This window comes from Bidens hawaiensis, unplaced genomic scaffold, assembly GCF_021521415.1.
Source record: "Bidens hawaiensis isolate Kalapana, Puna unplaced genomic scaffold, B.hawaiensis_p1.1 tig00011542_1, whole genome shotgun sequence".
Taxonomy (NCBI): Eukaryota; Viridiplantae; Streptophyta; class Magnoliopsida; order Asterales; family Asteraceae; genus Bidens; species Bidens hawaiensis.
This window is the reverse complement of record NW_027491904.1, coordinates 423,805-448,666: the sequence shown is the minus strand read 5'-3', so window position 1 is coordinate 448,666 and position 24,862 is coordinate 423,805. Positions and strand designations below refer to the sequence as shown.

General features: G+C 39.6%; 2 protein-coding genes across 2 annotated transcripts; one reads left to right on the top strand and one right to left on the bottom strand.

The window, feature by feature from the left end:
* Nucleotides 1-614: 614 nt before the first annotated feature.
* On the top strand, nucleotides 615-12,978 carry LOC143538268 (peptidyl-prolyl cis-trans isomerase FKBP18, chloroplastic-like). Its single transcript, XM_077031863.1, has 6 exons — nucleotides 615-960; nucleotides 11,293-11,363; nucleotides 11,447-11,533; nucleotides 12,445-12,594; nucleotides 12,678-12,737; nucleotides 12,836-12,978. The coding sequence occupies exons 1-6, from the start codon at nucleotides 615-617 to the stop codon at nucleotides 12,896-12,898; spliced, it is 777 nt and encodes a 258-aa protein (XP_076887978.1). The 3' UTR covers nucleotides 12,899-12,978.
* A 5,440-nt stretch (nucleotides 12,979-18,418) lies between these two features.
* LOC143538286 (protein MULTIPLE CHLOROPLAST DIVISION SITE 1-like) lies at nucleotides 18,419-21,701 on the bottom strand. Its single transcript, XM_077031874.1, has 5 exons — nucleotides 21,605-21,701; nucleotides 20,842-21,099; nucleotides 20,032-20,195; nucleotides 19,036-19,423; nucleotides 18,419-18,837 (listed from the first exon to the last, which is right to left on the bottom strand). Exons 1-5 carry the CDS (start codon nucleotides 21,650-21,652, stop codon nucleotides 18,643-18,645), a joined length of 1,053 nt encoding a protein of 350 aa, XP_076887989.1. The 5' UTR covers nucleotides 21,653-21,701; the 3' UTR covers nucleotides 18,419-18,642.
* Between the last annotated feature and the right edge of the window lie 3,161 nt (nucleotides 21,702-24,862).

Sequence of the window (24,862 nt, the reverse complement as noted above, 5' to 3'; positions counted from 1 at the left end):
GTTGAATGTTAAACAATTTGTTATTGTGAATTGTGAAAAAGTCAACAATTAAATATAATTTTAGTTTTATACTTAATGAGCAGACATATTTATATATGTTAAGTAAAAACAATTACCATTTAAGTATAGTTGATAAGCATATTTAGTTTGAAACATTAAGTCTTTAGTTTGGGTCACAACTCCAGGTCGTAGCGCTTTCGGGTCAGCGCTCCGGGTTAGGACGCGTTCGGGTTGACGCCCCGAGCCAGTTCGCGTTTGACGACCCGCCAACAACCCAACCGTTTTGATCTGCACCAGCCCGTCACTTGGATCGTTTCGACTCGACCCAGTATCGGTTTTTTGTTTGTTCTGGTCAGTTTTCTTGGTTTCATTTCCTTTCGGTTTTGATGTTTTTATTTCGTTTTACATCAGTTGACTCGTATCATTCTTTTGATCAAAAGCCTTAAATCATCTTTTGAAACTCGGAAAGAAAACTTAACTGACATCAAGTGTTTTTTTAAAGAAGATCTGTTAAGATAAACATAGTTGAAAGGCCGGACAAACGGTAGTAATTTTCAAATGGTCACTAAAAAAATGTGAGAATATTTATTTTCAATAAAAGATATATTAATAATATGGAAGTGGATAGATTTGGGATTTGGGTGCACATGGCCATGGCTTGTTTGCAGAAAATAAGTCCATTGATTTCTTCCTGCAAACCCATAAAAAGCCATCATCATCGTCATCATCATCATCATCATCATCATCAACAAGTGAATCATCAAAATCAAAATCAAAATCAAAATCAAAATCAAAATCAAAATCAAAATGTTGCATTAGTACCCATTTGTTCCATATCAAGAAGAACAGCAGCAGCAATAATTCTGATATCAGTGATTCCACTTTCAAACCCCCAACAATCTCTCGCAAGAGAAAGACGCAATCGAAAGATCATCCCTCTTGAAGATTACCAAACTACCCGTTAGTCACTCTATTTCATTTCATCACTTACTTATTATTCTTGTCTTATGGAACTCTAATGTCACATTGTTTCCCAAATCAAAAGTTTCACAATGTGGCCTGGTTAATAATACATTTTAGGTGACAAGGTTATATTTTTATAAGTTTAGAGATACAAATATAGCTCAATTCTGTACCCTGATAATAATAAAATAAAATAAAAAAGTACAAGATTGATTTTGCATTTTATGCTGAATGTATTTTGTCTGATGTAAAATTCCCAAATCCAAACAAAAGTCTGTTGATTTTCATGTTAAGTGAATAGGAAGTGTAATGGATACTTTGTTAAAAAGAGTTTTCTTTTCTGGTAGTTTATTTATGCACCATGTAAGCGTAAACGAACCGAACGTTCAATTGGTGGGAAGTTCGTTTATGTTTGTTCATTTAATAAATGGACGAACATGAACAAAAAATTTGTATTTATTTAATTAAATGAACAAACATGAACACATGTTTCGTCCGTTCATTTATGTTCCTTCAAATGTTCTTTTACTTTTGTTCTTTTTTGGATGGATCATCTACTTCATTGAAGAGGTAGGTCCCAGCAGAGCCCAGTTGGACCCGCAAGACTCACCTTGAACAGGGACGTCTGCGCAGAAACCAACTGGATCCGCAGGACCAACCATGCTCAGAGACGTGACGTCCTTACGCGCAGTACGCAAGCTGTTCCCGCAGGAAATGCCTCCCAATGGTGAAGGACTCCGCCTGTCCCCGCAGCCTCGGATACAAGCCATTAGGGAAGGCCACCCGCGCAGCAAGGCTACACGCACAAGGCACTTAGCTCTCGATCATTCAGTGTCACCTGAAGGAATGAGCAAAGCCGGGAACAATCCCGCACAGGAGCGGGAGGGGGAATACTCCCGCCCAAATAAGCCAGTCCGTACGATACAGGAAGATCTTCTGTACTGTACCTGACGAGGTATGGGCAAAAGATCTGACTAAAGATACGACAGCTTATTGACAACAGTATGGCGAGCAGCATGCTCCTGCACTGTATGTCACTATTAGCCGCTGCCTACTCACCAACTCTTGTCATACCACGTGCGTAGCCGGCAGTTGGTGGAAAAGGAATAGTATACAACAGGCCTGGTCTCTATCAGCCGCTGCCTACCCACCAACTACCAGCAGGGCACGTGCGTAGGCTACTGTTGGTGGAACAGGAATACTGTTGCAGCCGGCCACACCTCCTTGGAAACCTACCTTCGGCTATAAATACCACAAATGGTATGATCATATCTTATCTTGTATCATCATATTATACCTGATATCTGCTCTAGCAATCTCTTAATATACATTTATATTTAAAGAGCAATCTAGTCTGATTCTCACGCCGGAGGGTGGTCACAAGGAGGAAACCCCCCCTTCTCAGTGACAAGCTCACGGTGTCTGTTTTGCAGGTTATCAGAAGAACCATCTTCTCTGGGTCTAACCCCTCGTGGGAAACATCTATCTAACCCCCAGGTTACACGTAATCTGCCCGGGGTCCGGTTAGTGTTTCTTCATTGGCACCATCCGTGCATAAAGCTAGAACTTTAATTTTCTCCAGTTTTTTCAAACTTCTACAAAGATGGTTAGAGAAATTCCGGTAACCACAACCCCAGCTACTGGGGGGAATACCGGCAACACAGTTTTTACAAACACTACCCCGGCTACCCAAGCCGGGGCAAGTGAAGTAAATTTTACGAACACTACCCCAGTTACTCAAGCTGGGGCAAGTGCAGTAAATGATCGCCTACTGGGATCCACCGATACCCAGTTTGAGAAACGAAGACTCCCCCGCCAAACTCTCGATGAAGTTAAGGCATGGGCGGAGGCACGACAAAAGGAATTCCAGGCTGAGTTGGACGAACGCTTGCGTTCCGTACAACAGGCCGACGAATTCGAATACTTGGATGACTCGGAGGAACCCGACTCCGACGCGAACCCTCGCCACAGGGCAAAAGGGAAGCGTAAAGAACCGGACTCCCAACCGAGAAGGCATTTTGGACAAGCCTTCAAACCAAAAAGCACAGGCGGAAGTCCACAGGACTTCTCCAAAGCATTCAGACCAAACGTTGCAAATGCGGGAACGTCCAAATTTGCAAGGGACATTGCGGAAGCAATCGCCCCAAAAAGTGCTAAACAAATGTCAAGCATAGGCACATATGATGGTATATCTGACCCCGATGATCATTTGAACAGATTCATAGCGGGGGCAACCGTCAGTAGTTGGACGGAACCTACGTGGTGTTACATGTTCCAAATGACGCTTGTGGGGGCTGCTAGAGCGTGGTTCGATCGTCTACCGGTCAACCACATCTACGACTGGGCAGACTTCCAACAGAAGTTTAGCCAACACTTCAGCCAGCAAAGAAAGTATACCGAGGAGCAATGGACAATTCTCAAATGCATTCGAGAAACAGATGAATCTTTGCTAGACTTCATCACTCGCTTCAACTCGAAGAAACTTAGTCTGGGTAACATTAGCGAAGATCTTGTTCGCGCTGCTTTCATCCAGGGCGCGAACGACCCAGAGCTCATCCGCACCTTAACGGGTAAAGATGGCATGCCATCCACATGGGATGCCATCATGACAGCAGCAAAACGCTTCGCGGAAACTGAGAAGCAACTGGGTAGAGATCTCCCACAGAGCACAAACCTCTACACCCAGAAAACAAGGGAAGACAACGTCCTTACCGCCCGATTAAACAAAAAGCGAAAGCTAGGCATTTGGCAGTCAAGGGTAAACTTTGACACCTCATCCGGCTTGCAACATAGGTTAGGCGGAAGGGATAATGTACGATCGACCCAGAACCCCAGATGGACGCCGCTCACCAAAAGCGTCACCGAGATATTCGCCACCGAGGAGCTCCCATGGCCAAAGCCTCAAATAATCCGACATCGTCACAATGCTGATCGGAGTAAATACTGTGACTTTCACAAGACAAAAGGCCACAACACCGAAGAATGCATAGACGTGAAGGACATGGTCGAAGCATTTGTCAGAGATGGGACGCTCGCGCACCTCGTGGCGCAATGAACGCTGAGCAGGCTGATGCGTGTAGAACCCCAGCTGGGGAAAACACGAATAAAATTCCAGCTTCGATATGGAGACTACATGCTGCGTAAAGAACGAGATCCCGAACCAGGTGCGTATCGGCTCGATGGCACTCCCATCCCAACATGGAAGGGAGCTCATTTACACAGTTTGCATGTAAATCAATTCCAAATTTGTAAAGAAAAGGCCAAGAGCCACTTCTAATGGAAATGATTCTCCTTAAAACACCGATGCTGATGATTTTACATTTATACTTTATGATTTATTAAACACTATTATGCGGTTTTCACCGCATAATTACGTGGAAAGTCGTTGCATGGGGAAGGCGGCAAAACCCGCATAAACCCAAGAAACGACAAACCTTCACGCAGGTCAGTTGAAGGGGAAAAGTTCAGTTATCCCACTAAATGAAAGTGCCGGTCTATCCGCATGAATCATGAGAGGAAACTGAACACTAACCTATCAACAACCGTGCGTCGAACGGTTAATTTATTAAACACTAATATGCCGGTTCTCACCGCATAATTACGTGAAAAGTCGTTGCGTGGGGAAGGCGGCAAAACCCGCATAAACCCAAAAAACGACAAACCTTCACGCAGGTCAGTTGAAGGGGAAAAGTTCAGTTATCCCATTAAATGAAAGTGCCGGTCTATCCGCATGAATCATGAAAGGAAACTGAACACTAACCTATTGACAACTGCGCGTCGAACGGTTCAAAACAAAATTCCTAAAAAAGGATAAGGAAAACCTACACGCAGGTCAGATATGGGTAAAGTTTAGCCATCCTACTAAGTGCAAGTGACGGTCCTACCCGCACAATCACGAAAGAGGAAGCGAAACTTCACACCTATTATCTGCCACGTTCAAAGGTTAACTTATCCTAAAGGATGAGAAAAACCTACACGCAGGTTAGACGCAGGTAAAGTTTAGCCATCCTACTAAGTGCAAGTGACGGTCCTATCCGCACAATCACGAAAGAGGAAGCAAAACTTCACACCTATTATCTACCACGTTCAAAGGTTAACTTATTCTAAACACTTGGAAAATTGCTAATTTAAACTAAAATATGCAAGTCATATAACGTTTATAAAGCAAGGAATCCAATAAAAGAAACGGTCTTACCCGCATAAAGATTTATATTTCATAAATATTCGTTACAAGAATGGCCGGGTAACTACCCGCCTACAAGAAAATAAATCTATACAAGTTAAATCTATCCTAGCAGTGGGAAGGGATCTTCAGGATCAGGCTTCAGGGCCACTTCCACTTGGACCAGCCCCATCAGTAGAGCGTGGCAGTTCAAGGAAAGCTTTGAGGATAGCTAGCCCATCATCAGCAGCAGCAACTTCATTCACCTTCTCCACCACCGGATGCGGGAAGGCGGCGTATTGATTTACTGCTTGGTCGTATACAGCTTCGGTATCTACATCGAATAAAGGGAAGTTGGAAGGCGGGATGCCTTTCTCAACGAATCCTAGACCAAGCAGGAAGCCGGCCTTTTCCCCATCCTCGTGAGAAGCGTTGAGGGCTGCGCTCATAGCATCGTCGTAAGATGTCTCTGAGAAGACCCGATGCACAACCTACATAAGAAAATATACTAGTGTCAACACCCTTTTTATTTACAAAGAAGAGCTTAAAGACATGAAAGTTTACCTGAGACAACGCTTCTCGAAGAAGCCATTCCTTGGCAGCCAGAGCTTCTTGGATGGCAGATTGAGCTTCGTTACGGGCTCGTTCGGCTTCACTCTTGTTAAGGTTGGCAAGCAACACTTCTTTAGCCGCAGCCTCTTCGACGCCCTTTAGCTTACGCTCAGTATGGTCAAGCACCCCCCTCTGGTCCAAGATCTCCTGGAGCTTTTTGGCGTCTTCCATCGCCAAGGCATCATGAGCCTGCTGGAGAGCCTCTAATTTGGCTTTAAGTTCTTCATTCTCCACGCGCAGAGGCTCAGCAACAGCTTCAGCCTTGGTGGCCCTCTCGGTTGCGTTCCTCGCAGTTTCCTTAGCCAGCCGAAGCTGTTCATTAACAGCTTGGGCAGCCTTGGAACGGGCCTCGAGTCGAGCCTGAACTTCAACCTCGAGGGCCTTGAAGGCCTTCTCCTTCTCCGCAGCCACTGCGGCAAGTTTTTGGTTCTCCTCCCGGACAGCCCGCGCCTGAGTTACTTCCTTGAGGCGAGCTGCTTTTAACTTGTCGTTTTCACGACAAAGCAGCTCGACGCGCGGCTGCATCCGGGCCAGGAGAACCCGAAGCTCATTGGTTAGTCTACCCTCCTGGTAGCTAGCCATGGCTTCCCCCAACGCACCACTGGGAGCAGCGTGACGAGCCCATTCCACGCACTCCACAGGGGTGCGAAGGGTTGTTCCTCGGCGAATGTTCCATCGGGGAACATACCCTTCATTGGAATCCGACACTGCAAAAAACACAAAGCAGTTAGGAAAAGATGATAAAATATATATGTATAAAATGGGCCAGAAGAACCCTACGCACCTGTAGGGTCAATAACAGGCCGATAGCCGCCGAACCCATCACCTGAACCCAAAGGAAATCCATCCAAGAGGTCAGGCAGATGGGAAAGTGGCAAAGATTGGCGAGAACCCCCATGCGTACCTGAGGGACCGGCCGTCGTGGCCGGTGGCGGGGGCATGGTAGCAGCCGCCGCAGTCGCTGCCGCAGAATCCGCAGCAATAGTAACCGCCGGCTCGGTGAAGGATGCTGTAAAAATCGCACTCACGGCCGGCGGTGACGTCATCTCGGCTGGAACAGTCGGCTCAGAGTGAGCAACTGAACCAGCGGGCGCAGGCGCAGCCGCCTGGGTCGTCGCCTCAGGTAGGCTGACCGGGCCTACCGTCATTGGCGGAGAGGTACTCCTCTGCGCTCAACCCTGGAATGCGTCAACATCCACACCTGCGTAAAGAAGATAAGTGTTAAAAGGATATTAAGCTATGAAGAAAAAAAGCTAAAGTTGTACTTACGGGTTTTCTTGAGCCTGAAGGTACGGAGAGGCGGGGACGAACCCGATGGAGCCGGCCTCTTTGCGCCGGTCACTGTCGTCTTTTTGGGCTCTCCGGAGGTGACAGTCGCAACCTCCGGAGCAGTGGTCTTTTCAACACCGGGATTCCCCGCCACCTCTTCGCTCTCAGTCTCCGAGTCAGACAGAGGCACCGGATCGGCAGTGGAGGCCACCTTCTCCTTTCCCTTCCCGCCGGCGGCCTTCTTATTCCGCACCAACGGAGGACCATCTGCGGATTCCTCATCAGAACATACGATTAGAGGAATTCCAGCAGAGGTTTCAACATTGAGGGGTCGAGGGTCGAAGAGCGCCTTACCTGGCCGCCTGGCGCTAAGGATCTCATGGCCTAGCGGATAGACCTCCACGAACCGATCCGCAGTTTGTTCAAGGATGGGCAACTCGTTCTCTTCCAGAGCACGAGTACCCATCCGTGCGGGACCGTCAGCCTCCCGCGGGTTAAGGAGCGACTGCAGGTCGTTCCCCTCTGAAGTAAACAAGGAAAAAGTTAGAAGAAATTCAAAATCAACAAAAGGAAAGAAAGCATACCGTAAGGAACAGAGTTCGAACCGTATTCGAGGACGATCGGAACCTTTTGCGCGTCCGCCGCCTTCCACACCCGGCTCATCCCCAACATGACCATCCCGGATTCCGCAAACCGGTAAACCGGAGATTGGACCCGAGATATCTTTGAGAACCATTCCGCCTCCTGGTAGTTGGAGGCGTGAAGGCTTGGGAGAGCTTGCCCATTCTTAAACTTCATGGCAAGGGGAATGGCGCGAGCGGAGATAAAGAAGAACTCCCGCTTCCACGCGCGAAGACTGCGCTCGGTCGCGCAAATCTTCAAACCCTTGATACGGGTTGTCAGGGTATACCACCCCTGGATGCACCTCCAAGTGTAGAAGGTCATCAGGCGGTCAACATGGGGCTCGATGCCCAAAATCCGGCACACCCACTCGAAGTGGCGAATCTTGGCGATCGCCATGGGGTGCAACTCGGTCAAATGAACACCGTGCCTCTCAAGGACACGGTAAACAAACTTTGTCAATGGGAACCTAAGATTCCCATAGACAAAGAATGCTGCATAAACCCCGATCTTGCCTCTGGGGGAATCGTACACGGTCTGATGGGGTTCAGGAAACTCAGGCTCGAGAGGATCGAGCATGAACTTCCTGACAACATACCGGTACAGATCGCCGGGCAGAGCACACTGGCACTCGCCAGCAGTACTCTTGTCATCAGCTGTAGACTCGAGATCACGTGAAGACATCTTGCAGAAAGAAGAAAACGATTTCGGGAAAATGCTTGCCTGAAAAGGTGAGTATTCGCCGGAAATCGCTAAGAAGATGAAGACAAGGGTGAAAGTGTGGATTACAAAGAGCCCTCTCCCCCTTTATATACTAATCGCAATTAATGCGAAGAATTTAATGCAGAGGAGAGAGAAATCGAAGGTGCAATGAAACTATGACACGTGGCAAAAAGCAAGCTGGCAACAGCTGTTGACAGGACGCGTACCATTAATTTCGCGGCCACGCGCACGAAAAATCGCGCCCACGCGCCTGAAAAAGCGTCTGGAATGACCATGTACTGTCACGTCACCATAACTTCCTGCACGTCCTGACACAGTCAGAAGAAACCGTCGCACGACGTTTCAAAGGTTTGGACTGTTCTTATCTTTCCACCAACCTTTCGAATTTCAAAATTCAAAATTTAAAAGTATTAAAAAGTAAGCAGGAAAATACCCCTTACCTTGGCAAACAAGTAACCGTAAGACGGATGCGGGTACAGTGTAAAGGCAAAACCCTTCACATACCTAGCACCCGCAGGGAATTGAAGCCAAATAAACCTTGGCAAACAAGTAACCGTAAGACGGATGCGGGTACAGTGTAAAGGCAAAACCCTTCACATACCTAGCACCCGCAGGGAATTGAAGCCAAATAAACCTTGGCAAACAAGTAACCGTAAGACGGATGCGGGTACAGTTTAAAGGCAAAACCCTTCACATACCTAGCACCCGCAGGGAATTGAAGCCAAATAAACCTTGGCAAACAAGTAACCGTAAGACGGATGCGGGTACAGTGTAAAGGCAAAACCCTTCACATACCTAGCACCCGCAGGGAATTGAAGCCAAATAAACCTTGGCGAACAAGTAACCGTAAGACGGATGCGGGTACAGTGTAAAGGCAAAACCCTTCACATACCTAGCACCCGCAGGGAATTGAAGCCAAATATTCCTCGGCAACCAAGTAACTATAAGACGGGTGCGGGTACAGTGTAAAGGCAAAACCCTTCACATACCTAGCACCCGCAGGGAATTGACGCCAGGAATACCTTGGAAGTAAAGTAACCGTAAGACGAGCGCTGGTACAGTGTTAAGGCAAAACCCTTCACATACCTAGCGCTCCGCTGGGAATTGAAACCAAGAAGGATCTTCTGGGCAATGCTTGCGGAAACGGAAATAACATCCCCGCATAGCGGGAACGTCGAGAACTACGTTGTTTGAAGCTCCATGATGGAATTGGTGGTTTTAACATAATTGATCACTATGTTCAAAACTACCAAAACCTCATGGAAAATCCACACAAGTGGGACTCAATGCTCCTGACTTGCGAGGAGGTTACAGACCTACCCGCATCATACCCAAAGACCAAGCAGGAAACTCGGGAATTTCTGCAAGTGACAAGGACTTCCGCGGGAAGAATCCCCATGGAAAACCTTAATAAACCCTTTTCAAAAAACCCTTTGCTCAAGTCCAAAAGTTCACCTCACTTTATTAAACACGCATGAGAAGAACATTAGACTGGGGGGACTTGAAGAGGTAGGTCCCAGCAGAGCCCAGTTGGACCCGCAAGACTCACCTTGAACAGGGACGTCTGCGCAGAAACCAACTGGATCCGCAGGACCAACCATGCTCAGAGACGTGACGTCCTTACGCGCAGTACGCAAGCTGTTCCCTCAGGAAATGCCTCCCAATGGTGAAGGACTCCGCCTGTCCCCGCAGCCTCGGATACAAGCCATTAGGGAAGGCCACCCGCGCAGCAAGGCTACACGCACAAGGCACTTAGCTCTCGATCATTCAGTGTCACCTGAAGGAATGAGCAAAGCCGGGAACAATCCCGCACAGGAGCGGGAGGGGGAATACTCCCGCCCAAATAAGCCAGTCCGTACGATACAGGAAGATCTTCTGTACTGTACCTGACGAGGTATGGGCAAAAGATCTGACTAAAGATACGACAGCTTATTGACAACAGTATGGCGAGCAGCATGCTCCTGCACTGTATGTCACTATTAGCCGCTGCCTACTCACCAACTCTTGTCATACCACGTGCGTAGCCGGCAGTTGGTGGAAAAGGAATAGTATACAACAGGCCTGGTCTCTATCAGCCGCTGCCTACCCACCAACTACCAGCAGGGCACGTGCGTAGGCTACTGTTGGTGGAACAGGAATACTGTTGCAGCCGGCCACACCTCCTTGGAAACCTACCTTCGGCTATAAATACCACAAATGGTATGATCATATCTTATCTTGTATCATCATATTATACCTGATATCTGCTCTAGCAATCTCTTAATATACATTTATATTTAAAGAGCAATCTAGTCTGATTCTCACGCCGGAGGGTGGTCACAAGGAGGAAACCCCCCCTTCTCAGTGACAAGCTCACGGTGTCTGTTTTGCAGGTTATCAGAAGAACCATCTTCTCTGGGTCTAACCCCTCGTGGGAAACATCTATCTAACCCCCAGGTTACCCGTAATCTGCCCGGGGTCCGGTTAGTGTTTCTTCATTCATGTTATATATTTGTTCGTTTATGTTCATTTATGATCACTTATGTTCGTTTATCTTTATTCTGTCATGTTAATTTATGTTTGTTTATGTTTGTGAATTGTTATGATTTTAAATTAACGAACACGAACATGTTCTTTTTAAACGAACGGACATGAACATAAATATTTGCCCGATTAATTGTTCGTGTTCATGTTCATGTTCATTCAAAGTTAAATAAATGAACACGAACATGCCCTTGTTAGTGTTCGTTCGGATCGTTTACAGGCCTAGTAGTATGTACGATCACCTTTCTTTTTTTCCTTTTTAATTTTCATGAAGAATGTTGTTATACATTGCGAGGAAGCTTGAATTGCATTTCCTACTTGAAACATTTTATGTTAGTCCAAACATTAACCGAAGCTTGAGATTGTATTTGCAAGGATAGGATATTGTTTAGATGGTAACTGTTGTTTTTAATAAGCAGCGGATGGGCTGAAATACTATGATCTTGTGGAAGGAAAGGGCCCCGTTGCTGAAAAGGGATCAACAGTTCAGGTTCTTGTATTGTATGTAATAATGTATTGATACGAGTTAATCTTTTAAGCGAATGTGGTTATGAGTAAGGTTGGTTTGTGCAGGTTCACTTTGATTGTGTTTATAACAAAATTACAGCAGTCTCAAGCAGAGAGTCTAAAATTTTAGCTGGAAACCGTACCATCGCACAGGTATGTTTCTTTCTACTTTCACCTGCGGAGTAATGAAAATTCAAAATTGATTTGTTGACTTTATAACCTCAAAAGTCAACTGTATTCATTTTTTCCAAGTGATCATACCCATTACTTAAAGTCGGGTGAAATTCATTCGTTACGTAAGGCGTTCACTGATTTATGCAATTTGTACACTTCTTAAGCTTGCCATTCTAGTTGGTGCAACAACCAATCTAAATTTCATGCCAATTGCCAATGACAAACGTAGTCGTACTGTGTCCCAAAAGATGTCTAGTTGTCGGTGTAAGACTAGAGTTTAGAGTGGTGAAATAGCATTTCTCTCCTCTCCTTGTAGGCGGACTTCATTGAGGTGGCTGTCTTGTCTTCATAAGATTGTCGCTTTCCACTTTCTGTGTGTCTGAATGATGTTTGCAAAGGGCCAAGTTTTGACTACGTGGTGAGAAAATTTGGTCTTGATTCTTGCGATTCTGAGGTGATAGGAGAGGAACATTGATTGTATAAAATGAGATTTTTAAAGTACATACGTACTCACACGGGTTATTTTTACACACAAGGTTATTTTTTCTAAAAATAAAAATAAATAACTCCCTAACCTGAGTTTCACTAGCCTGCCCTTGTTTATAATTCAGAATCCTTATGGACATTGTTTTCTGTTTCGTACAAAAAGGAAATTTTCAAAGGACTTGAACCTTTGAATTATGATTGGATAAAGCTAATTACGGATAGGTAGTTAATTAACATTTATTTCAATAATCACAGCAACTTTCATTCTTATCCCGAATGAAGAGCTTAATCACTTTTACCAAACACTAAATGAAGTTAAATTATCAGCTTCCAAACACCCCCAAAGTCGTGTTATTTTTGTCTAAGTATGCTAACGAATGACGACATGTTTCTTGAAAATGTAGCCTTATGAGTTTAAGGTTGGAGCTCCTCCAGGAAGGGAAAGAAAACGTGATTTTGTAGACAACCCCAACGGTTTATTTTCTGCTCAAGCTGCACCAAAACCTCCTCCCGCCATGTACAGCGTTGTTGAGGGGATGAAAGTTGGTGGAAAGGTATTCGTATTTCTTAACCTCATATTTTAACTTATTTTATTTTGTTTAATTGATTATATAATTTGAATATGCTGAACGTGTAGAGGACAGTGATTGTTCCCCCGGAGGCAGGGTACGGTAAAAAAGGACAGAATGAGATTCCGGTATGCTTGTGTTAACTTAAGCTCTTTGCTTATGTTAAGGTTGCTATTAAGAATGTTGTTGGCTGATTATGTGTTTGTTTTTAATTATGCATGTGCAGCCTGGAGCCACTTTTGAATTGAATCTTGAGCTATTGCAAGTAACGCGACCCGAAGGAAAGTAATGTGTAATGTTTCTTGGTTTTGTTATAAAGAGCTAATAATTGTTGAATATGTGTAACGTATAAAGAACACACGTACGTACATACACACTGTATTCATATTAATATATACCAATTTCATAACATGTTTATATACCAATTTCATTTTCTTTGAACGTTTCTCGGCTCTCGCCACCTCCTTCTCTATATGTTTAAGATCGAGTTAAAAGTACATTTTGTGTTTGCTTGCAGTTGCAGGTGCTTTGATATGAAGGAAAATTTATTTATTTATTTATTATTTAATCAAAGTGTTAAATTTCAAACCATAGACTGTTCAAAGAGGTCTTTATATTTTGGGTTATAGATAGAGCTGAGGTGTACCACAACCACAATCACATATTAGCAGTTTATTTTGGGCCACAGACATTAATTTAATAATTAATATGGCTCAGGTCAACCCCCCAATCTCACCTACCTTAGTTACTTCTATGAATATATTAAATAAATATATATGCATTTGGTTGCATATAAATACACATTTTATTTCCATGACAGTTAATAATGGTGCAAAATGAATGATGCACTTTTTATGTTACACATTTATTTACGTAACATGTTTCTTGCTAAACTCTCTCTTTCATAACAAATCTTATCACGTAATTTGTCTTGTAATCTAATACATTACATCAAAGTGTAATTATGAACTATAAAACATATAATTTTAGCAAAAACTTGTAACTTGTTACCATTTGATGTAAAAAGTGATATTTAACATGAAGTAATTTTTTTATTATTTTGTAATACTTTCTTATCAAGTGCCAGAAAGTATGGTGTCTCATCTTCGGAATGTCTCAAAAATTTTTTATATTTATTTTCAAGTTTAACTTAGCATTGTTATTTAAGAAAAGAGCTAACCAAGTCGAATTAATCTAATCGTATCAATTTTTAATGAAGATTAAATCATAGGAAACCCGAACCTAAAACTTGTAAGTGAAATCTAGTTGTAACGACTTTAGACATTGTTATCATTGAGACAGATGAAGCGGCCAAGTGTTAGCTTTGCCTAACTACAATGACACATTTGTTATTGAGACAACATTTTAAGATATAACATTGGACATTCAATCACCTTTTTAAGTAAAGCTTTGTCACCAAGAAATTTTTCTTTCAACATGTTAGAAATAATTGCTTTCTCATGTTTAACCTGATTTGTTAAGTTCCTTTTTTGGCAATATGATTCTGGCTTTCTTCTCTTAATTCAAAAATTACAACAAAACTCTTTTCTTATTTTGTTCGGTATTATTGTTCAATTCAGCATGGTTCCATTACTGAAACCAAACCATAGTTTTTTGTTTTCATAAACAAAAAACCTTACCGCCAGCTATCAGTCTGAGTCAGTTATTACAACTCAGTATTACCAATTATCGCTGGTTCTAGCATTATTTGGATTTTTCACTCACCCAAGTTCTATATATTTTGTTTGTGGAAACTATATTGAATTTGCTTTCAATAAACTTTAATGTTGTAATTATGTTTTCACTTAAAAGGAAAAGAAATATATATTAACAACTTTGTAATACTTTCTAATTGTATCACCTCGTATTTAAGATATAAAATAAAAGAGTTAATTGTCATTATTTTCATACCTAAGGTTTAATCAACTATACAACTTTAATACCTTTTTTTTAAATTTCTTTCAAATCAACACCTGACGTTTTAAAAATCATGTTATTTTCGTACCTTTTGTAAACCCCGTTTATTTTTTCTCGTCAAGTTAGGGGTAAAATAGTAACCTTGTTTTTCCTCGTTTTCACTCCTACCAACATGCTAATAAACAGCAAGTTGCTACACCTCATGTCAAGCTTTTATACAACTTTGTCAAATAAATAAAAAACAAAAAAAAACGACAAAAACAAAGTTACTATTTAACCCTGACTTCATGAGAAAAACATAAACGAGGTTAACGAAAAATGCTAATATAGCATAATTTTGAAAAAATCAGGTATTGATTTACAATAAACTTAAAATAATTATTAAAGTTACATAATTGTCCAAAACCCCGATAAAAAATTGTCAATCGACTCAGAATCAGATCACCACATAAGTTATTATTTATATTTTTTTTTATAAAAAGTAGAATTGGTTGTTAATCATTTAATTTGAAAATACAGTTAGTTACAACGGTTTCCACTATTTATAAAGCTGCTGTTGATCCTCATGTTCCCTTGTGCTTGTCCTTGACCACAAACCACAACCATGACTCGTTCATTCAGACTCCTCAGTGGTCTGGATTCACCCCCACCCCCCACCCCCTCAACCCGAACCCTCACCGGACGACGACCCGGTCTACTTCAACTCCGAATTCATCCTCTTCATCGTCTTCTGTTTCCTCATTTGCCTCATCGCCCTCAACGCCGCCGCCCGCTGCTCTTGGATCCGCCGAAACGCCTCACCCGACACCGTAAACCACTTCTCCCTGCCCGCCGCCAAACTCCTCCGAACAATTCCCAAGCTCACCTACTCTGCCGCGGACACTTTCGTCGATTGCGCTATCTGCTTGACCGAATTTGTGACCGGGGATGAGATTAGAGTTTTACAGCGGTGTGGACACTGTTTTCATGTTGCGTGTGTCGATCGATGGATTGGATCGCACTTCACGTGCCCGTCGTGTAGGCAAATGTTGTTGAAGACGTTGAGGTGCGATGGGAGCGGGAATGAGTCTACGACGATAGGGGGAACTAGCGCCAGGTAGGTTCAGTTGTAGCGTTGCGGACAGTCTAAGTCTAATTTTAGGTGTAAATAAATTTGTTTATACCAAGTTTTTATTGGATATGATATAATTGATTATGTTTGATGTTTGAGGAAAATGTAACGGATAATAAAATCAATTGCATTGATTATGTTTGTAAATTAAGGCTATACGGTATGGGCGTCGAAATGCCGCTCTACAGATGACATGGCAAGCGGTGCCAGCGGCAAACACCGCCCCGGCACTACTGGTGCCACCCAGCGGCGAAAATGTTGTGGAAAGTTTACCGATCAAAACGACGCTAACATCCACCTTTCTTAATAAAAAATTCCCAATTTTATATTTTGGGCCAATCTTAAACAATTTTAAAGCCCCCTTTTCAAGCCCAGATTTAGTTTCGAAGCCCAAATCTAGGTATAAACAGTATAATTAAGTTTAGTGAATGCAATTTTATTTTTATTTTATTTATATTAAATTAATTTAAGTTATATTAAATTAATTAGTTCTAGTTGTATTAATATTATTATTTTATTGGAAAAAGAAGGGAAGTGGTGAATTGGTAACCATTTTCATGATATTGTGGTAAATAGTTGAGTAGATTGTGGTATGATGTGGCGCTGACGTGTCATCATAAAGTGGAAAGTAAGATGACATCCACACCCTTTAGTCTTATTAGCAATAGATAGTTGGATTATGTATAATAAAAATATGGATGCTATTTGATTTTTTTACCATACATATCGATTGTGTGTGTTTAAAGAAGAAGAATATATATATGTTTAATCAGTTGCCAATTTAGGCAGTGAAAAAGGATCACTTAAAAATAACTTAATAATTAATAATCTATTTATATATCCACAAACAAAAGCTAGTATAAAATACAAAATGGACATTATATTTTTGGAGGTGTATTTTTGGTGTTTAACGACTTTGGTTTAGAGCATCTTCACCTTCGTCATGGTTTTATGGTAGCGCCGGATTCAATAATAGAAAATTTTGAATTGTTTTAAGTTTTTATTATCATTGTAGCCTTTTGAAACGAAAAACTATAGTGATTATATATATTATACTAATAGCTTTTGAACTTATCTATCATACAGAATTTATTAAATAATAAAAATAAACAAGGTCGGTTATTTGAAAAAAATAAAATGGAAATAAAATATACAGTACAAACAATAAAAGTCTGAAATCTCAAATTTACAAATTCGAAAAAATCTCTTTATATACAACATTTGTGAAATTTGTTTTGACCCATTACCCATGAATAACTATAATGAATGATATGAGATATTAGAGAATTATAAGGGAAATTATAACTCATTTGTCAAAATTGTTTTGACCCATGAACAAGTACGATGAATAAGATGAAAAATTAGATAGTTAGAAAGAAAATTATAACCCATTTGCCAAAATAATTTTGACTCATGACCCATAAATAGTTAGAATGAATAATATGAGATATTAGAGAATTAAAAATGAAATTATAACTCATTTGCTAAAATGGTTTTGTCTCATAACCCATAGATATGTAGGTGAATGAGAAAATAGATTAGGCTACAAATGAATATGAGACTACAACATCATCCTTATTATTTTCTTTTATTATTATAGTTAGATAATCTATAGTGATTGTATTATGTCAAAAGATTAATGGATGTGACTAATTAGTCAGTAATTTTTTATTGAACGACTAACAAAGTTTTTTATTAGAATATTAGCAACGCGCTGGAATCTTTCAATTACCGCCGACAACTGAACGCGAAATAAAGATGCTTTCCAAAATTTGGATTAGTAATTATGCTAAACAACAAATGATTTCAATAGTTTAATAACTATTTTAACATATCTTAAGCAAATAAATAAACAAACACAGAACATCAACTATCAAAATAAATATAAACATAAAACAATAAACTAAACAAAATAACTTTATAATTACAAAACATCAAACAAAAGTTCAAACGAATAAAGTTAAAGATGGAAAACAAAACAATTTAATAGTAGATGACTGATAACTAAGGTATATTAATAGGAAAAAAAAAGTAATGGTTATTAAGATTTTTGCCACTAAAATTCTTAATTTTGCATTGTTCATAGGGCTATATGCGCCAGTAAAAAATAAAACATTCATCATCAAACATTCTTGTATGTTTTCATATGTGATGATAACTATCAAGTTATTAAAAAGGGTAAAGGTCATGATCACTATTTATGTAGGTGAAACTTTGGTCACTTCCTTAAAAGCTTTAAAAAGATTCTACTGATTTATTTGACATCGTTACAAGGAATAATTTCGAGTGATAGCTACCTCATATAGAGAGATTTGTACACGGTGATCTTAATCACTTTAGAGAGAATATCAGCGAGCAACACCTATTGTATGAAGTACAAGAATCTTATGTAAGGTGAGTTAGTTAACGATACATATAATTCCGATGGTGGATATACATGAATCCATCTTTATATCCACTCCTCAATCTTCATCAACTACTATTACTCATTATCTACTCCGTCTAAACAAATGACAATCACCATTTCAAAGTCTTACAAAGTTCTTGTCTCGCTAAAAGATGATAGTGATCAACTCACTAACTAGTAATTACCCCATATGTATAATATCTTATACATTTAAGAATGCATAAAGTATAAATTTATGTTTATAAAAGGGTGGATTTACAAGTGATCCAAGTGTGCAACAGTCAATATATGAAAGAACCCATTCAGTGGCTATATTGTCGTTGGAGACAATAAAATTTCACAATCAACCACTTTTACCACTTTAATAGGAATTATTTTAAGCACCTAGGAAAGTGCATTATTGGCCAACTCAATGGAGTTTAACTATCAAAACATTTTACAAAGGTTGATTATCACAATCAAAAAGCCCATTAGATGCTTTCCCTATATAGTTACTAGGAAACAGAGATGATTTTGACTAATAAAACGTAAACAACAGTAACCGTCAAGAACAAGATTCCAACACACACCCAAAACTATGTACTCGTTCATGTAGTTTTTACAACGTTTGTTTCTCTTCAGAAGCCGATTTGCCATTAGAATTAGGTTGACTTTCTGGTCGAGAGCCCGTTTGACCATTTGCAGACTTCTGTTCCACCTGCTGCTGATCATCTAACTTGTTATTCGACTTGAACGGTCTCTCAAAATTTCTAGCAGTCCCGGGGTCAATCACCATATTGTTCAACTTCTGATCCTGCAAACAACCACAACCTTAAAATAAGACCACTAAAAAAAAGTAAGGCGTCATATATATTACAGAAAATTGCACAAATGGTCCCTGAGGTTTGACTAAAAAAACTAAGCATCATATATATTAGAGAAACTTGCAATATGGTCAACCCATAGGGGCCATTTATGCAACTTTCTCTATATTATATGAACAAGAACTTACACTTTGCAAAGCTTCAAGTTTTTTCTGCAAGGCCTCATGCTCGGCCTGAATACGAAAAGGAACACCATGTTTTTGATACACGTTTTTTTGAGCCAAATCTTCAGTGATGTCATTAATGGTTGTTGCGAATGGGTGATTTGCAGGTATCCATCTAACCGTATCGGGGTCCACATCGGCGGGTATGGGGTCACCTTCTTTAAGGAATATTGTTGGTCTTTTCCATTGGTACGCACGTGATCGCCTTTTTTGATGTATGTTTTGCTCTTCTTGTGTTAGAGTGACTGGTGCCAATTTGTAAACTTTTCCACACATTTCGACTGTTGAGTTGTTTTTACTAATTTTCACTTGTGGGTTGTTAAATGGATCGTCATACATCACTGTCTTTGATCTGTAAATAAAACATATACTCTGTATGTCACATAGAGGTGTAAACAAACCGCACGTTCAGTGAACAGTTTGACAATCGTTCGGGCGGGAAGTTTGTTTATGTTCATTTATTTAGTTAAACGAACGAACATGAACACATGTCGTTCGTTTATTAATGTTCGTGAACATTTGTTTACTTTCATTAATGTCGGTTAGTTTAAGTTTGTTCGTTAATATGTAGCCAAGTCAAAGTACTAGAAAGAACACTATACAGATTGCTCAAAATTCTTGTTTTCAAATATTTTTGGCCTATTACAACTTAGTTTAGTTTTAATAACTTTTTAGGTCCAACACATTATTTGTCACATTACCTTTAACTTATATAGATCAGTTATGTTCATTTTGTTTGTGAACTGTTCGTTTATACTGTTAACGAACGAACATAAGTGAACACAAGCATGCTCATTTTCTTAACAAACGAACATGAACAACACAACCATTCGTTTAATTGTTTGTGTTCGATTAAAGTTACACAAACATGCTCCCTTTGTGTTTGTTCGGTCCGTTTACAAGCCTAATTGTCACAGGAAAATTTATAAAAGAATATAAGAAAGGGTTAAAGAGTCATACATGCCTCTTCCAGAGTTAAGTTGACCACGCCTCACAAGATCAGCAACGGATCCCGGGCGTTTGTGCCTCGATTTCCGTGCCAAGTAAACTCTAACTGCAATGATTAATGCAGTTGTGGCTATACAAAACCCTAGCATATATGTAGAACCAGGAGAATTTTTTACCTGCTCAAAAATTTAGCAAGATAATAAGGAAACATTATAAAACTTAGAAGGCCTTAAGTAGTGACAAAAATGTGGGAATATTCAGTACCAAAATCAATCTCACTGGTTCTTAGTAGTGATGACAATGGATGATAAACGTAATTTCAATTTGAAAGCTTGACAAAAAGAACATGTTTAATGTAAAATAGAAGCATCAAGGACAAACAAAACAGATATAATGGAACAAAAAGTAAATAACAATTTTTATTACTAATATCATACTTCAGATTACATCAATGTAAAAATGAGAGCCAATGCTGGACTTTGGTGGTCAATATTGAAACTTGTAGACCAATTACATTGCAACAGTTTTCATTACAGAAGGCAGGTGTCCAATACAATTTTTTGACAGTTTTTACGATTACTTTCTAAGTTACATTATTTTTTGAGATCTATTTATATTATGCTAACTTAAGGTAATTTAGACATCGAACAAATAAACAAACAGTTATCATACATTATGCGCCAAATGAAACACTGCAATTTTCATACGTCGTGAGAACCTAACAATTAAAACAATTATAAAGTTATAAATGTAATCTATACATGTTATGCCAAGAAAACTGATGACCACAAAATATGAAGTATTGCAATGAGGAAAGCATACCAGAAAAACAACAGGAGGGGAAGAAACGATTGTTTGTTGTAGTTTTGAAATTTGGCGTTGTAGGACAGCAATGCCATTGCTTTTTAAACTGGCAAGTGTCACTTCATCCATAATCGGTTTATCTTCACCTGATGTTGATGAACTAGCCGAGGCTTCAATAAAAAAATCTGGATATTTGTTCTTTCTTTTCCAAATTTGGTATCTTTTGTTGAACCCTGACTGTGGTTTAAGCCCGAATGCATTTGTTGAAACCCGATGCTTCAAAAGAGAAAATAAAATAAACAATTGGAGCCCGAATAAAAAACCACTGAATGACAACTTAACATGAATAACACATACAGTAATAAAACATAGTAAATGAAAGATTAAGGCCGTATTAAAAGCTATTGGTAGTCATTACTAATGATATACCCTCATGTAGACCGGGTTACTCGGTTAGGAACATTTTTTTTTTAAAAGGTAACTTTATACAATAGTAACCAAGTATCAAATGTTCCACTAAATCACTCATAGTTTTTGTGTTTCTCTATTGGTAATTAACTTTCATCAGGTGTTCCAATCAATTGTAATCTATTATAAATGTTACAAAACTTGAAATGAATTGAGGAAAATGAAACATATAAATCCTGGTTACTAGTAAGAAACCCTAGGTTCTAATCAGTCGGCAGAATGATAATGCATCATCATTTGAAAACCAAATAATAATAATAATAATAAAATAATAATAATAATGCAATTAGGGTTACACTTAATTTACACATACCGGGATGGAAATAGAAATAGGATGCAATTGCAGTGAAGAAGAAGCCATTTCAGTTCAGTTCAGTAGTAGTTTAATCCCATACTTGTTTATATCAATAATATCCAACTGATAGATTGAATTGAAGATGATTCAGAGATTGGGTTTAGTTTAGACACGATGAGGTGTGTTTGGCTAATGCTTTCTTTCTTTGGGATGATGACTTTAACATGTTTCCAAACGGCGACTACTAACCTGGTTATGCATTATGTTATTTCTTAAAATGTTTTTTTAACTTTTACTGTATTCGAGTTTTTTAAGGTTTTGAAAGAAAACAAATAAGATTTTTTTTTTTTACATTCCTGAGTTTTTCTTAGGAAAAGAAATAGAACGGAAAGAAAAGTTAGGGTTTTTTCCCTTCAAAACTTTCCAGCTAAATAAATAGGCCTGATTGTGAATGAATGTTTATAGTCTATTACAGTATTACTAATTCCATATCTCAATTCTCTTTTTCATGTTGTTATGAGAACATAATTGTAAAGTTACAATTTTTTTTTGGGATATTGGTTTTTAATACTCTCAACTTTCTCTCATTGGTAGATAACACTCCCAACTTTCGATTTGTCACCCACCACTCCCAACTTTCACCATATTTTCATGTACCACTCCCCGTCTAAAGGAACACTAACATCGTTAATGTTTTGGACTAAAAATGTCATTCAAAGTAGTTAAGGGGGTGAAAAAGAAAATTAAATTGCTTAATATATACCAAAATTGCCTCCATCCAACCCTAGATCAAGCATCACTACTCCATCCTCATCAACCATCACCACCACTACACCTCCGTTTCATCAACACCAACCCATCTACCACATATATCCTCTCTTCTTTCGTTCAAAATGCCTGCACTACATCTCTGATTAACAAGTAAATTGCTTCAATTTAGGAATCATTATGATTCAAATCAGAAAAGGGGATTAACAAAATACAAATCGACAGGTGAAATTGGGGTTCTTTCTAAGTTTAACAAATTGCAGAGGATAGAGTTTCAGGCAGGGGTCGGGTAATAAACTGCTGTTGGCCGTTACTTCCATAGTTGTCGAAGGTGTTTTGTATTTCTAACTTGTTCCAAAGTCCTCCCCTGGCCTTCAAACGTGACCTCCTTCATTGTCGTCCAATGAACTGTTGGGTATGACGGCGACGAGGTGGCGGAACCATGGTCGCCGACACCCTCTTCTTCGTCTGTGTCCACCCCCGCTATTGTACTTAGTACATTTACCACCGTCCCCGTTTAGTCGTTGTATTGGGAGTTCATCGAAGAACAGGATGCCAGACCCTGTCGTCGCCGGAAAATATGGCAGACCAACTCTCTCCCTCTCATCGACTCTATCTCTCTCTCTCTCTCTCTCTCTGGTATCTTATATCGGTATGAGATTTATGTGTTAAAAAATCAAATTTATTTTTTACCCCCTCAACTAATTTGAATGACATTTTTAGCCAAAACATTAACGAGGTTATTGTTCCTTTTAGACGGGGAGTGGTACAAGAAAATAGGGTAAAAGTTGGGAGTGGTAGGCGGAAAATCGAAAGCTAGGAGTGTTATCTACCAACGAGAGAAAGTTGGGAGTATTAAAAACCAATATCCCTTTTTTTTCTATATTTTACTTCCAATCTAACTCAAGAATGTAATTAACATTTTCTTTTCTTTTCTTTTATTTAACTCGAATAACTTTTTTTCCTTTCTTCCCCTATCCAATCTTATTATTTATTTTCCTTGTATTTTAAACCCGAGAATGCAGAGTTATAGTCATAATTCATTCATATATTTATGTTACCTGATTGTACACAATGTTTTAAGAATTATACGTACCAATTTTAATATTAACTATACTTATACTTCTTCGTAGTATCATCCCACCTACCACTAATGAAATGAAGAGGGAATAAAATGAGAGAATGAATGAAATGAACAAAAGAATGAAATGGATCATTACAATTCTTTTTTCTTGTTTGGTTAACCTATGAAAATGAAATGAATAATTACATTATGTTGTTTGGTATTCAAAAAAAAATTGTAGGAATGAAATAAAAATAATAAAAATATTCCTATCTCAATATTTTTTTTACAAATTTACACAAAAAAAAACTGAAATAACGACGATAGGGATAGCTCCGGCGACGAACATAGTGGTGGTGGTGGTGGTGGCAGTTAGGCGGGGTGGTTGTGGTGGTGAGGGCGGCGGTAGCATTGGTAGGGTGGCGGTGATGGTGGTGGTAGTCAGACAGCGACAGTGACGGTGGAGGTTATGGTCAAGTGGCGTTGGTAGCGATGGTGGTGATGTTGGCGGCGGTGGTGGCGGAGGTGGTGACGACGGTGGCAGTTAGGAGGTGGTGGTGGCGATGGTAGTGGTGGTGGTATTGAGAAAGTATGGTGGGGGAGGAAATGAATGAAAAAAAGAAGGGGGGTGAGAAGGAATGGTTTTAATGGAATGAGATTCCATGTGTAATGGATGATTTCATTCCATTGAGCAACCAAACACTGTTTTTTTCATTCACACGTAATGAATCATTCAATTCCACATGTCATTCCTGCATATCAAATGCTACCTAATAACCACCGCCTCGCGTTGTAGCCATCGCTCACCGAGGTTATATATGATACATGGGATTATAGATTCCTAAAAAACTTTATAAACAAAGATAGTTACTGACCCTAAAACTATTATAGATCCTTATATATATGATTAGTCGGTGGCGCACAACGCCATGCTTGGTCATTTCTCTGCCCCTAAGGCTATCACAAATCCTTACGTATATGGTTATTCAGTGACGTTTCGCATCACGCTTGGTCATTCATCTGGCCCTGGAAGGTGGGGTCCAAGTTATTTGTGAGGCAAATGTACTTGTGTATATTTGATTTATTCTTAATATAAATTTTTTATGTTTAGAGCAATCTCAAACAATATTTAAAAGTAAAATAACATCTAAGATCATCCATTATGAGTAATTGCTAAATATTTTTAATAGCAAAATAAAAAAATTTATAAAAGTTTGTAAAGAATAAAAGTTTACTAGGTGGGTCAGGCTAGACTTGGCATGTCCTACCCTTAAAAACACAAAATAACCATGTCTGGCCAAACAAAAAAAATATTTCACTTTTAAATTAAATATTTTGTTTATTTTGATACAAAATTTTTATTTTTTATATTTCAAATAACCTGAACAAAAAATGATTATAAACTTAAAAATAGGTTATTTTCAGTATAAATAGTTTAGAATATA